General features: G+C 30.3%; 1 protein-coding gene across 1 annotated transcript; it reads right to left on the reverse strand.

The window, feature by feature from the left end:
• Positions 1–2,956: 2,956 nt before the first annotated feature.
• On the reverse strand, positions 2,957–3,924 carry LOC127281047 (uncharacterized). The gene is made up of 2 exons (XM_051304533.1): positions 3,729–3,924; positions 2,957–3,402 (listed from the first exon to the last, which is right to left on the reverse strand). The coding sequence occupies exons 1-2, from the start codon at positions 3,922–3,924 to the stop codon at positions 3,278–3,280; spliced, it is 321 nt and encodes a 106-aa protein (XP_051160490.1). The 3' UTR covers positions 2,957–3,277.
• Between the last annotated feature and the right edge of the window lie 11,298 nt (positions 3,925–15,222).

The raw sequence follows: 15,222 nt of genomic DNA on the forward strand, positions 1-15,222 counted from the left end.
CCTCAAGGAACCACAGTTTTTTTTAATTTTATCGTTAATATGTAGGTTTATTTCAACAAATTGTTGTTTATTTATTAAAACATACTAATATATCGAAACGGTTTTCTCAGTTTTTTTTTAAATAACCTACAAAATTTTTAAAAATGTTTTTTTTACTTCCTGTAAAAACAGTGAATTGGCGCTTGACCCCTTTTGTCATTCTACCCTTCACATATATTTCCTATAGTATTTTGGCCCGCTGAAACCGAATCTGAGGTCAGAATTGCTCCATCACCCTCAGTTTTTTTTTAAATCGACCAAAACCACCCTTAAACGGAAAAATTCACACTTCGGAGATAAAAAATAAATCAACTTATTTTTTAGAAAAACCAAATTTTACATCTACGAAACTTTGCTCCACTAACTCAAAAACAAAGCCAGCATTGATCCTGCACCCCCTGAATTTTTTTAATCGAAAAAACTACCCCTAATCTGAAGAATCAAATTCAGGAGGTAAAACAATAAAATAACTGATTAAAAAATTTTATAACCAGGTATTTTTACTCCAGCAAGGCAGAAACAAATCCAGAAATGCTCCCTCACCCTCTAAATTTTTTTTAAATCAAAAAAACCACCCTTAAATAGAAAAATTCAAATTTAAGAAGTAAAAAAATAATAAATTACCGTCTTTTTTTAAAAACAGAACCTTACATGTTTGTAGTTTTGCTCTACTAACTCAAAAAAACAAAGCCAGCATTGATCCAGCACCCCCTGAATTTTTTTAATCGAAAAAACTACCCCTAATCTGAAGAATCAAATTCAGGAGGTAAAACAATAAAATAACTGATTAAAAAATTTTATAACCAGGTATTTTTACTCCAGCAAGGCAGAAACAAATCCAGGAATGCTCCCTCACCCTCTAAATTTTTTTTAAATCAAAAAAACCACCCTTAAATAGAAAAATTCAAATTTAAGAAGTAAAAAAATATTAAATTACCGGCTTTTTTTAAAAACAGAACCTTACATGTATGTAGTTTTGCTTTACTAACTCAAAAAAATAAAGCCAGCATTGATCCATCATCCTCTGAATTTTTTTAAATAAAAAAAACTACCCTTAATCTGAAGAACCAAACTTAGGAGGTAAAACAAAAAAATAACTGATTAAAAAAGTTTATAACCAGGTATTTTTACTCCAGCAATGCGGAAACATAACTGGCTGTGAAATTTTTCAATCAGTTATTATATTGTATTACCTCCTGAATTTGATTCTTCAGATTAGGGGTAGTTTTTTCGATTAAACAAATTCAGAGGTTGATGAATCAATGGTGGCTTTGTTTTTGAGTTAGTGGAGCGAAAATACATAGATGTAGTAAGGTTCTGTTTTAAAAAAGTCAGTTATTTAATTTTTAATCTCCTAAATTTGAATTTTTCTATTTAAGGGTGGTTTTTTCGATTTAAAAAAATTTTAGAGGGTGAGGGAGCATTTCTGGCTTTGTTTGTGCATTGCTGGAGTAAAAATATCTGGTTATAAAATTTTTTAAACAGTTATTTTATTGTTTTACCTCCTAAGTTTGATTCTTCAGATTAAGGGTAGTTTTTTTTATTTAAAAAAATTCAGGGGGTGCTGGATCAATGCTGGCTTTGTTTTTTTGAGTTAGTAGAGCAAAACTACAAACATGTAAGGTTCTGTTTTTAAAAAAAGCCGGTAAAGTATTATTTTTTTACTTCTTAAATTTGAATTTTTCTATTTAAGGGTGGTTTTTTCGATTTAAAAAAATTTAGAGGGTGAGGGAGCATTTCTGGATTTGTTTCTGCCTTGCTGGAGTAAAAATACCTGGTTATAAAAATTTTTAATCAGTTATTTTATTGTTTTACCTCCTGAATTTGATTCTTCAGATTAGGGGTAGTTTTTTCGATTAAAAAAATTCAGGGGGTGCAGGATCAATGCTGGCTTTGTTTTTGAGTTAGTGGAGCAAAGTTTCGTAGATGTAAAATTTGGTTTTTCTAAAAAATAAGTTGATTTATTTTTTATCTCCGAAGTGTGAATTTTTCCGTTTAAGGGTGGTTTTGGTCGATTTAAAAAAAAACTGAGGGTGATGGAGCAATTCTGACCTCAGATTCGGTTTCAGCGGGCCAAAATACTATAGGAAATATATGTGTAGTTCAAGAAACAGACAACTTTTTTTTTGTGTGCCTGTGTTTTTTACAGTCCAAATTGTTATTTTTATACCTTTAATTTTTTAATACAAGTTTTTCTATTATATATACATAATTTTATCAGATTTTTCTGTTACAATTCATACCATGGGATAATATTCGTTAGCTTGAAATGTAGCTTTTCTCATATTGATACTGCAAAGATTTTAATAAGTTCAATATTTATAAAACCTTTATAATCTTTTTAAAAACATTGAAAAATCTGCTACAGAAATTTGGAGTTGACATTCGATACAATTTGGTAATTCATTTAAATAAAAAACAACTTGTGTCAGTTTTTATAACTAACTTCATTTTATTTTATTTATTTTATTTTTAAATACATATAGTCTAAGATCCCACCCCTACTAAAAATTCCGTCATAGGATCCGTCACAGGGTCCGTCGTAGGGTCCGACATTGGATCCGTTATGGGATCCGACATAGGTACCGACGTAAGTTCCGACGTAGGATCCGACGGCGGATCCTATGTCGGAAATTGGGATAGTAACCTACGTAGGATACGACGTAGGATCCGACATAGAATCCGATGTAGGATCCGATATTCTTTAAAATAACTTACACCTTCAACTTTTTTTGTTTATAACTTTTACAACAGGTAATATTATTTTTTAAAAAAATGTTATTGTATTTTAATAGTATCAAATTGAAGGAAGTTTTGGGACTGATAATGGGTAATTATTAAAATAATATTTAATTGGAAATATAAAACAATGTTTTTTTTATATAATATAATGATATAATATTCTCGATAATATTAATATATAATATTATTTAAATTAGCCTTAATTTAAAAAAGTTTTATTTAAAAGTGTCTCAACCTCAAAATTTCCATAGAATAAGGGGACGAGCGCGTGGTTGAATGGGATAATACCAATCAGCCCTGAGCCGCTCACTGCTACCTGACTGGTATTATCCCTTTCAACCACGCGCTCGTCCCTTTATTCTATAGAAAGCCTCAATTTTTGCTTTGCATGAGGCTTTTAATAGCCCGTTTTCTTAAATATAAAATTTGGTATTTCTTTTTTCTAAAACAAATTATAATTAAAATTTTGTTGAAATAGTCTAGTCACATTTTAATCTTAATTTTTACGTTTCCTTTGAACATCGTATAATTTGGATCGCAGGTATGAGTTGATTGCATTCATTCTTTTTGCTCGATGTCTTCCTTCTACCTTCAAATCCGTTAATTTGTCAGCTAAACATGCTGAAAGTAATCATTTATAAAGAGTTATTTTTAATTATTTTTACTAAAATTAAAATAATTAACTAATTTATAATTTAACTCTAATGAAAATACCTTGAAGAAGACCTTATAGTTCATCCATACAAGACCGTTTATAGGATCTGTTTAAAAGAAACTTATGGGTGTTGCATATGAGAAATGAAGCAAGTGACCTCTCAGATTACCTATAAAAGATCCTATAAAGAATCCTATAGTCGTGTAAATTTTTATTAAAAAATATTTTTTACTTAATTAAATTTAACAATAAAATGTATACATAGCTATGAATAGGTATAAATAAAAATTACCTTTAAGTACTTTACATTTTTCTGGCGTTAAAATTAATCTTTGATTATCAGGATCATCTTCTCTTCCTCTGTTTGCTAATATCGGATTCAAACATCTCTTTTTGAGGGTTTCTGTTCCCCAAAATTTTGTTGCCATTTCACGGACAAATCTTGAATCATTATGTGTTTTCAGTAACTCATACTCACTTTTCTTCATTTTAATATTTCCGCAAAAGTATATCTAAAAAAATTATTTTATTTATTGAATTTTTCACGCATTAAAATTCCCACATACTATATTTTCCATTATTTAAAAATTTAATCTCACAGTCCTCGGATTGATTGTAAGCCAGAAAATAATCTTTTGAATCAAATTACCACATAAGGAAGAAATTCTTTAAAAAAACATTAAAAAATTTTAATTATAAAATTTTTTATGAAATCGTACTTTTATGTATTACCTAAACATTAAATTCTTAAAACAATTATTTGAGAGAAGTATTTATAAGAAATATTATTTTATTTATTGCATAATTGGATTGTATAAAAATTCTCAAACTTTTTCGATAAATTATTAAGGGCATTTGAAACGTGCGTGACGTCACGAATCATATGTTAAACTTTGTAAGTATCTAGTTTTTAGAGTTTTGAATATTTTTTAATGAAACTTGTAAATTGTTACTAATGTTGCAGACTACGTCTGTTATGTGCGCATTTTTTGAAATTTTGAGTGGAAAAAGTTTTTTTAAATAAATATTGAGCTCCTGGTGAAAAACTCTTTACAATTTACAGCAAGTTTCATTAAAAAATATTCAAAACTCTAAAAACTAGATACCTGCAAATTTTAACATATGATTCGTGACGTCACGTAAGTTTCAAATGCCCTTAAGATAGAAAACTGTCCAATATTTAATCTCATAAATATTTAAAAAAGAATTCAAACTTGAAAATCAGTTTTCAAAATTAAAAATTTTTTCTTTTACTATGTCCTGCTTTATCATATAAAGTCAATAAATAAACCAATATGTTATATTTTAAATTACAAAATTTAACTTAATTTGTACTTCATAATTACAAAAACTGAATTTTATTAAAAATAAGTTAAAAAAATTGAAAAAGTGGTATTATCCAAAGCCTGATTTTATGCATTTATGCTGATAAACTTAAATGAATGCAACATTCCTTTAATTAAATTTTAATCTAACTAATATTCTTTTAGGCAACCTACTCTTATCGTGTAGAAAAATGATCAATCTTTACATTGGTGGTGGATTTTCTCATAAAAGTTATGAATGAAATCTTTCAACAGAAAGTGGGAAATTTTCAAGTGGCTGCCAGGAAACGAGACCATTGGAAATGAGGCAACCTATCATTTATTTCTTATTTTTTTCATGTTCTTTCCATTAATACAAGTTTCATCCATAAAACTTATGAGTGAAACATTTCAACAAATTTTCACAGAAATTTTTATTGTATCAAAAAAATGGACCATAAAAGGTTAGGCACCCTATGCGTTTCGGAAACAGGATAAAAAAATCTTTCATTTCAAATCAATTTCATCCATAAAAGAGATGAGTGTAGAAATCTTGCAGTGGGATCTCCTACTAATACTTTGGTAAATTGTTGTCCTATATGATAGTAATAAATCCCTAAAATATAAATTCATTAAAAATATATTTGTAGAAAGTAGAGGGGGTTGAAGTTTTGACGTTAAGGCTAACATTGTCATTTTCAAATGCGTATAACTATGACAAAAGTTAATGGATTTTAATTTATCCATAATGAATTTTAATGCATTTTTCACGTACTTTTCAAAAATGTATACAAAATTAAAAAAAAAAATTTTCTGACCCCTTTTTTTCAAAATCAACCCTTATTTTTCGATTTTCACCCCTTCGGGAATTTTTTTTTATTTTCATTGGAAAGCTGAGGTTTTTTCCCATTATCTATGTAAATATGAAAATGGGACAACAATAATTTTGTGAGAAACAGAATATTAAAGCAGTCGGTGCCTACCCAAATCCTCGAAGATGATCTTTAGGTATACCCGTTATCGGCACCGCCTACATTAATATTCTGTTTCTCACAAAATTATTGTTGTCCCATTTTCATATTTACATAGCTCATGGGAAAAAACCTCAGCTTTCGAATGAAAATAAAATTAAAAAAAAAAAATACCCGAAGGGGTGAAAATCGTAAAATAAGGGTTGATTTTGAAAAAAAATGGGTCAAAAATTTTTTTTTTTAAATTTTGTATACATTTTTGAAAAGTACGTGAAAAATGCATTAAAATTCATTATAGATAAATTAAAATCCATTAACTTTTGTCATAGTTATACGGATTTAAAAATGACAATGTTACCCTTAACGTCAAAACTTCAACCCCCTCTACTTTCTACAAATATTTTTTTAATGAGTTTATATTTTAGGGATTTATTACTATCATATAGGACAACAATTTACCAAAGTATGAAGCCAATCCCAGAACATTGACTTTTTGGGCTGGGGCGATTGAAAAAGAATCTCTCATATATACAATAAATTTAACTAAATAAACAAATTTTTCTCTTTCTTTTAATTATTATAGTGTCAGAATTCCATCAAGGTTATTTTTCTATAAAAAAGAACTTATCAAAAAAACAAAGGAGAGCAAAAAATAGGAAATTAGCCGAGGAAAAAGTTCTACAGGGTCAAACTTGGCTACCTTTGGAAGAATATAGGAAATTTAAAAAAGAACAGGAAATTTTAAATTTTCAACCACCATTACCAATAAAAGAAATTATTAAACCGCCTGAACCTCCACTAGAAAAAGTAATTAAAGTTCCTAAAGGTGTCGTATATCCAAATGTCTTCAAAAAATTAAATTTAGATGCTAAAATAATATTATTTAGACGAAGCGTTTGTCAACCCGGTAAGAAGCGAGGAATAGAGAAAAATTGAAAGTTTGCAGACATAGAGCAGAAGTTAAGAATTTTTAATTTTTCTGAATAGGCGGTTTTACGTTTTTACCCAATTCCTCACTGAACATCAAAATATCAGAAAAATGAATTCTTTTCTATTCCCAGTAGAGGTAAGTCAATAGAAAAGAATTCAGACTTCTTATTCTTCTTAATGCGCAAAGTTTCATATTTTCAAATTTTTGGTAGCGAATAGAGAAAAATTAAATTTTTGGAGAGTAAAATTTAAATATCTATTCCTTTCAATCGACAGTATCAAAATTTCTGAAGCGCATTGAAAGGAATAAGAAATTTTGAGAGTGAAGTGGATATGTCTATTCCTTTTAATTGATTGTGTCAAGGAGGAATTTAGAGGAATCAGGAGCGTATTTAGAGGAATAGAAAATTTTAGATTAAATGAAGTATCTTTATGCCTTGCAATTGACTGCGTCAGGTTTTTAAGAGCATATTCAGAGGAATAGGAAATTTAGGGTATAAATTCAGTATTTCTATGCCTCGCAATCGCCTGAGTCAAGTTTTTAGGACCGTATTCAGAGGAATGGGAATTTTGTAATATGAATTAAATATTTCTATTTCTTGCAATCGACTGCGTCAGATTTCTAAAAGTGTATTGAAAGGAATGAAAAAACTGGCGAGTATATTAATAATTCCTAATCATTTCAATTTTTTTTTAAATATTATAAGAAGCGAAAGAAAATGAATATAAATTTTAAGATTTTAAAAGAATATAAGTAATAATTAATTACTAACTAATTTAACTAGTTGATCATTTTCAATTCTTCTGAATGGGTGAATTTACGTTTTTACTCAATTCCTCATTCAACATCAAAATATATAAAAAATAAATTCTTTTCTATTCACAGTAGAGATAACTCAATAGAAAAGAATTCAGGCTTCTTATTTTTCTTAATGCGCGAAGTTTCTTATTTTCAAACTTTTGGAAGCGAATAGAAAAAAATTTAATGTTTGGAGAGTAAATTTTAAATGTCGCATTTTGGACCGCATTCAGAAGAATAGAAAATGTGGAGAATAAATGAGGCATTTCTATGTTTTACAGTTGACAGCGTCAGGTTGTTAAGAATAATATGTATATAATTTAGAGTATAAATTTTGTCAAGTCAATTAAGAAGAATAGATTTTTCTACTTTTTTTTGCTTCATCGAGGAATTGAATAAAAACGTAAATGCTCCCATTCAAAAGAATTGGAACTCTGAGTTCTTTTCAATTATTCGCCTCTTACCGGGAAATTATTTTTATACTTGAATATTCTGTAAAATAGAATTTTAATAATATTAGTCAATATATGAGACCTGAACTATATATTTATATTATATGGAAATATTTCCATAAGCTTAAGAAAATTCTGGTAAAAAATTGAGTGCTGATTAAGTATTAGCATTGTATAAATTACATTAGTTTGTTAAAAAAATTTGCTATATCAACATTGTTACTTAATTTATTTTCGAAAAAATTGGAATGTATGCAGAATTCACTTGATTGAAATTTAAGTTCATGTCCATGTCATTCTAAATTAAAATGTCGAAGTCAATAAACTTCACATTAAAATTAGGTATTAAAATTCAAATACCATTTTTGTGTTGTAAAGATGAAAAAATGTTATAATTTTTATTTATTAACACAATTAATCATTTAAAACTATTTAAATTGACAAAATTATTAATTAATATCATTAATGTTCATAAAAATATATATACGATAATATACTCTTTGTAATAATGAACATCTGAAAAGCTGTTTGATGACTTAACAAAATAATATATGTATCTGTTTAATGTGTTCATTATAAGAGACATTTTCTCAAAAAATTTTATAACCTCCCCTGGTCGAGCGCGTTAAGGCGCTCCCAGTGCGGTTGAGAGATATGATGGTCGAGGGTTCGAGTCTCAGAGTCAACTCGTCGGAAAATCCAAGATTGAGAGATGAATAATCATTTTTTCTATTTTTTTCTATTCCCAGTACATATTAAGTCAATAGAAAAGAATTCAGACTTCTTATTCTTCTTAATGCGCAAAGTTTAATATTTTCAAATTTTTGGTAGCGAATAGAGAAAAATTAAATGTTTGGAGAGTAAATTTTAAATATCTATTCCTTTCAATCGACAGTATCAAAATTTCTGAAGCGCATTGAAAGGAATAAGAAATTTGGAGAGTGAAGTGGATATGTCTATTCCTTTTAATTGACTGTGTCATGACATCAGGAGCGTATTTAGAGGAATAGAAAATTTGTAGATTAAATGAGGTATCTTTATGCCTTGCAATTGACTGCGTCAGGTTACATGTATAATTTAGAGTATAAATTTTGGCCAAGTCAATTAAGAAGAATAGATTTTTCTACTTTTTTTTGCTTCATCGAGGAATTGAATAAAAACGTAAAATCACCCATTCAAAGGAATTCAGATTCTGAATTCTTTTCGATTCTTCGCTTCTTACCGGGAACATTATAAAAATCCAAAAACTTGTATTGATTGTAAAAATAAATGGAAAAGAGAATATAAAATTTCACGTAAAAGTAATAATAATAAAAATATAGAACATCATTGTGTATTAGAATAATTTATAATTCAATAAAAATAATTAAACTTTTTTTTTTGTTTTGTTTCTTTCTTCTCCACTTATGAGTCCAATTACGCGACAAAATGCAAAAGATAATTTAGAATTATTAAATGAAATAGAACTTTTTAACCCATTTAAAAGAACACGAGATATTCCACGTTCTCCACCTAAAGATATAAGCTTGGAATTTAATGAAACTATTTCTTCTCCACTTGAATTCAACTTAGAAAAAGAAAATTTTTCTACACCTCTAAATAAAACACAATCACTACCAAATATTAATAGACTATTTCAAAATAACGATTTATTAAAAACAGTAAAAAAGACTTTAGATTATTTAGACATTTCTAATTCTGATCACAATATTACGACTTTACCATTATAACAAATTGTTACAAATTCAATAGGACAAGATACAATCATTATGGCTGTTCCGGCAAATCAAACTGTAAGTTTAGCCGATGCTCTTAAAGCAATTCCTGAATTCAATGGGTCTAATACCCCTGTTTCACTTTTCTTAAGAGCATTTGAACCTTCGTGACGTCACAAATCATGGCGCATGACACGCAAACTTCTCAGGTATGTGAAAAGCACAATTTTGAATATTTTTTAAAAAAACCTTTTGGAAAATGTTCAGAATAACATAGACTCTGTCTGTTATGTGCGGAAAATTCAAAATTTTGCGTTTAAAACGTTTTTTAAACAATGTTTAAGTCACAAATCAAGGCGCATGACACGCAAACTTCTCAGGTATGTGAAAAGCACAATTTTGAATATTTTTTAAAAAAACCTTTTGGAAAATATTCAGAATAACACAGATTCTGTCTGTTATGTGCGAAAAATTCAAAATTTTGCGTTTAAAACGTTTTTTAAACAATGTTTAAGTTCCAAAAATGGCCTACATATAAGCAATTCGTGTATTTTTCCTTACTTGTGACAACCAACTTAAACATTGTTTAAAAAACGTTTTAAACGCAAAATTTTGAATTTTCCGCACATAACAGACAGAGTCTATGTTATTCTGAACATTTTCCAACAGGTTTTTTTAAAAAATATTCAAAATTGTGCTTTTCACATACCTGAGAAGTTTGCGTGTCATGCGCCATGATTTGTGACGTCACGAAGGTTCAAATGCTCTTAAGAGGCTGTAATAAGGCCAAGGTAATGGTAGGAGATGCTGCTGAGGGTAATTTGGTTAGATTGATCAGAACTAAAATATTTGGGGAAGCCCAGGAAACAATTGTAGGACAGGAGTTTAATTCAATTGAACAATTATCGAATTTTTTAAAAAATATTTATGTCATTTCAAGATCGGTTAAACAATTATTAGGTGATTTAGGTAACGAATATCAAAGGGATGATAAAAATGTCATTACTTTTTTGCAAATCGAATTAAAGATATAGGAGTTAGAATTTTGGAAGCGCAACGTGCTGCTACCGGTACAGTCACAATAGATTTTAAAAGAGAAACACAAAATGATGTTATTGAATGTTTTAAAGATGGCTTACTTCCTGAAATTGAATGCAAATTAGGAGAAAATGAAGATATAACAACGCTAATTAAAGATGCTATTAAAATAGAAAAAAAATTATTAACTCAAAAAACTAGAAAATCAAATATAATATCAGAAACGAAAAACACACGACGACGCGAAATTTTCACATGTCAACTCTGTCAAGAAGAGGGACATGAAGCCAACAAATGCGATAAAACTAAAATTTGTAATAATTGTAATATAATAGGTCATAGAACCGAAGATTGTCTTAATAAAAAAGAAACTAATAATATTACTTGTCAAATTTGCCAACGCAATGGTCATTCTGCATCCAATTGTTTTAAAATTAAACCTTGCAGTGTTTGTAATAAAGTAGGGCATAACCCTAAATTTTGCAGATCAAATTCATTAAATTGTCAATTATGTAATAAAAATGGACATGATGCAAAATCTTGTGGTTCTCAACCACAGATTGTCTCATGTCAGATTTGTAACAAACCCGGTCATGACGCAAAAACTTGTAGACAAAATACTAATATCCACTTTTGTCAAACTTGTAATAGACCAGGTCATACTTCTCAAAATTGTTTTCAAAATACATCTTTTAAGCAATGTGGTTTTTGTAAAAGAATAGGCCATACAGAATATGTATGTAGGGATAAAATGAGTTTCCAATTAGAATCAAGATCCAAATTACAATGTCAATTGTGTAATAAACCTGGTCATAGTGCAGCCACTTGTTTTAGCCGACAAAGTCCACAAAATTCGGGAAACGGTGCGAGTCTCCTCGGATTGAGCGCGAAAATGGAGACTCAAATCCCACAAAGTCGCTCAATAAATGTGACAGAGACATCTGGCCTATCGTGCAAATTAACGCAATAAATGAAACTATAAGAAAATTTAGTCCTTACATCGACATTACGATAAATCAGTCTTCAGGTAGTATTTCTTTACTATTAGATACAGGAGCAGAAGGTAACCTTTTAAAACAAAAATGTATCCCTAAAGATTTCGAAATAAACAGAACGAATATTTATAAAATTGTAACGATGTGAATCGTTACTATATTAAGTTTTGCGAGTCAGCGTCTTACCCCTCTCGATCAGTCAGCTGTTCGTTTGTCGTCAGCGTGCTATGAACAGGTGTTCATAGCAAGTCTCGAGGTTGGAATTTACGCACGTGTGTGTCGAGTAAAGGTCTCATTGTCAGCGTTGGTTCCCGTTTCCCGAGACAGGTTGCCGCCAAGTTCGTCAGCGATAAGGATGGAGCGACAGGGGTTGACAAGGATGGATGACAGCGCGCCCTCTTTTTGGTGGTGATTTTGGGCAGTTTTGGCGGGTCGATGGTCAGTCGATATTTCGCAGTGGTCGAGTCGAGTCTGTATTTCTCCGTAGCTGTATATATATTGCTTGTCGCTTTTGAATTAAGGGGGGAACACCAGTTGTAACTTTCGAAAAATCGATTTTTTTTGCATTTTCTTAAAGTATACATATTTAGAAATGTGTCTGTAAATTTTAAACTTGATCCGGTGAAAAATGAATGAGATATACAGAACACTGCAGCGGCGCGTCCCGTGGCTTCAGACAAGGTGGCCAGCCATACCTGACCCTAACGACAGATGGCCTTTTCCTATGAGTTAGAAACGGCAACCACTGCGGAAGAGTTATTATATGGTCCAGGAATCGATGACTCTTTGTTAATTGGAAACAAAATTTCTTCTGAACAAAAAAAAGTAAGTTGAAACTTTGAATGCGTTTTTCTCAAAATGACATTTTCCAAGTCGGTGACCACGATTACTCGAATACCATTAAACCGATTTATTTAAAATTTAGTGTGCTTCATTTACACATATAAGTCTAGTTCGTGATCGAAGGATTTTTTTTTATGCAAAACTTTTTTTTATATAGCTGAAAATCGACCGTATTTTTTTAACGAAAATCATACTTTTGACTTTGACAGGTCGCCATTTTGTCAAATTTTTTTTTTTTAAATCCTTCGATCACGAACTAGATAATCTTATAATAAATGTAAATCAATTTCATTTTTGTATTTCAGACGAAGTATACTTGCAGAATGCTGGTCACCGCAATTCGCCTTTTTTCTTAAGGCGCCACTTCAATGGCTCATATCCCTAAAAGTTTTTGTTTAAAAAAATTTTTTTTTCTTTTAAATTACAGCTTTTAACATGTACTTTTAACTAATAAATAGTATTCTTTAAAAAGATTCATTGTTCTTTTGGAAAATATTCTTGTAAAAAGCATTATTTCTTGAGTTACAACTGGTGTTCCCCCTTAAGTGCAGTTGCACAGTGTTATTATTAACTAAATTATTATAATAAATAGAATTTAATTAAATAGAGTTTTAAAGTGATTTCATTATCCTTAGCTATTTTCTGTCAGCGTCGTCGTCGTCCGGCAGTCTTGGGTCAACGTAGGTGAGTCGCATCTTTATCTTGTGAATCGTGAATGCACCAGCGATTCTTGCTGGTTGCGAATCTCCCTTTGAGAGTTTTTACTAGTGGGTTTGAGTGTTTCGATAATGTGGACGGTGCAAGCGGGTTGTCTATAACGCGCGAAAGTCCATCATTACATTTGGCATCCCTTGTGGGGAATTTGCAACCAAGCTAATATTAATAAGATTTTGTTTATGTGTTGTGTTTGTCAGCGAGGAGGAAATTCTTATTTTTGTCAGTGTGTGTCCGACATTTTTAAATAAAAAAAAAAAATAAGGAAATTAAAGAATTTCTGTTTCGCGCGGTTGTGTGCCGGTAATGGTGTCGCGAGGTATAGTTTCAGCGTCATTGATTATCGGAAATAATCAATGAAATTTTCGAATTTTTTTTAAGGTGAGAATTGACGGTAATATTTAAATTTGTTTTCCTCATTATTGTTCGCGGAGCATTGGGAATATTTTTTTTTGGTATTAGCGAAGATAAGCGTCCCTTTAAAGATTAATTCTCAAACATGTGCTCGGAAATGTCACGCGGGTGACGCAGCGCGGGCAGTAGTCAGCTGTGAAAGCAAGGCAGCGTGAACGGAGAAATTTTGAAGATTGTCGAAAATAAATTTTTTTTTCTCTCCGTCAAACATTCTCGTTTTTATTGAGTGTTCGAGAATTTATTTTGAAACTTTAACCAAGTGCGAATATATTTATTTTTTTTTTATGTGAATTTCTCTCGTTGGTTTTCTTTTTTGAATGGGATTTAATTTGACTATATCACCGAGTGCGATTAAATTGAGTATTAGGAAAATATCCTCGACTTATAACGCACTCTGCGAGTCAATTGAGACAAGTAATGTAAATGATATGCGAGTGCGCGAGATTTTTCAGCGTGTTCATGAAGTACATGACAAGACTTTTAAATAATCGACCAATTTTTTTTTAATATCACCGTGAGTGTAAATCGGGATTTTTAAGGAAAGATTTTTTTTTATTAGCGTCAAATTAATTTTTTTTTCCTCGTTCATGAAACTACAAACTTGTCAGGTGACAAGCGAGGCTTTGCTCATTTCTCGAAGAGACTATTATTGAGAGAGGTTCATTTTTGAGAAAAGTGAAATTAAGCGATTATAATTGCCGCGTGATTTAGTGTGAGTCAGCGTTCGGTGAATTAATTCGTTTTTTAGGTGTTAATTTTTCTTTCTTTCTCTAATAAAAAAAAAAAAAAGAAAATTATTTATTTAATTTTTTTTATTGATTTGACACTTACTCGCTACGTACAAAAAATCAGTTTTTTTTGTGTCAGTGGCGTTTGGGAAGTTGTATGATTGGACGTAATTTAGTGTTGCGGGTGCAACAAAAATTTTTTTTTTGTGTTTAGAGACTATTCTTTTTTTTTATAATTTTACAAAAAGTGTGTTTCTTTTCAGCGTCCAATTTTAATCGGAATAAATTAAGGAATTGATTATTCGTTAAGTTATTTTGGAAATTTATTTTGTGGACTTTATAGAGAATTTTTTTTTTCCTTTTTGTATAAACGGAAAATATTTTTCTCTCTTATTCTTATTTTTTTGGTGTGTTCGGTAAATCGTTACAAGGTTATTAGCGACATTTCAGCTACAACTCAATTGTTTTCGGAAAACGGAAAGAGTTGTATGAGTGCCGCGATTTAATATCAGAGTTTTTTTTATATAAAGAGTATTTTGTTTTCGTCAGCGTTATCATTTGATCGGTTAAAGTGGATAATTTTCCGGAATTAGTTTCGTTATCGCGAAGAGTGAAAAATTTGCTTTCATCGACAATGGAGGTATATCAGCGTCACTTCGCGAAACTTTTGGAAAATCCGAATATTAGCGCAAATTGGCAATCGATAACGCGTATGCCCATCAGTGACGTCGTGAGAGAACTGATGAGTCATAATGTGAGCACATTAGGTTCGGTGCAGGTATTGCGCGAGCGTTTATTGCGTGCACGGGCAAGACTAGTTTTTGGCGAAATAGTTTTTGTTCCGTGGATAAAAAGATTTGATGCTAGCGATACGGAGGAGGTT

The sequence above is a fragment of the Leptopilina boulardi genome, unplaced genomic scaffold (assembly GCF_019393585.1).
Source record: "Leptopilina boulardi isolate dan_hultmark-lab unplaced genomic scaffold, ZJU_Lbou_2.1 LbouV2_262, whole genome shotgun sequence".
NCBI lineage: Eukaryota > Metazoa > Arthropoda > Insecta > Hymenoptera > Figitidae > Leptopilina > Leptopilina boulardi.

Excerpts from the sequence above, each read along its gene's own strand:
- LOC127281047 (XM_051304533.1), bottom strand. The coding sequence starts at position 3,924 with ATGAAGAAAAGTGAGTATGAGTTACTGAAAACACATAATGATTCAAGA. Across the intron at positions 3,403-3,728 it reads AAAATGTAAAGTACTTAAAG|CATGTTTAGCTGACAAATTA; the intron begins GTAATTTTTATT and ends GATTACTTTCAG.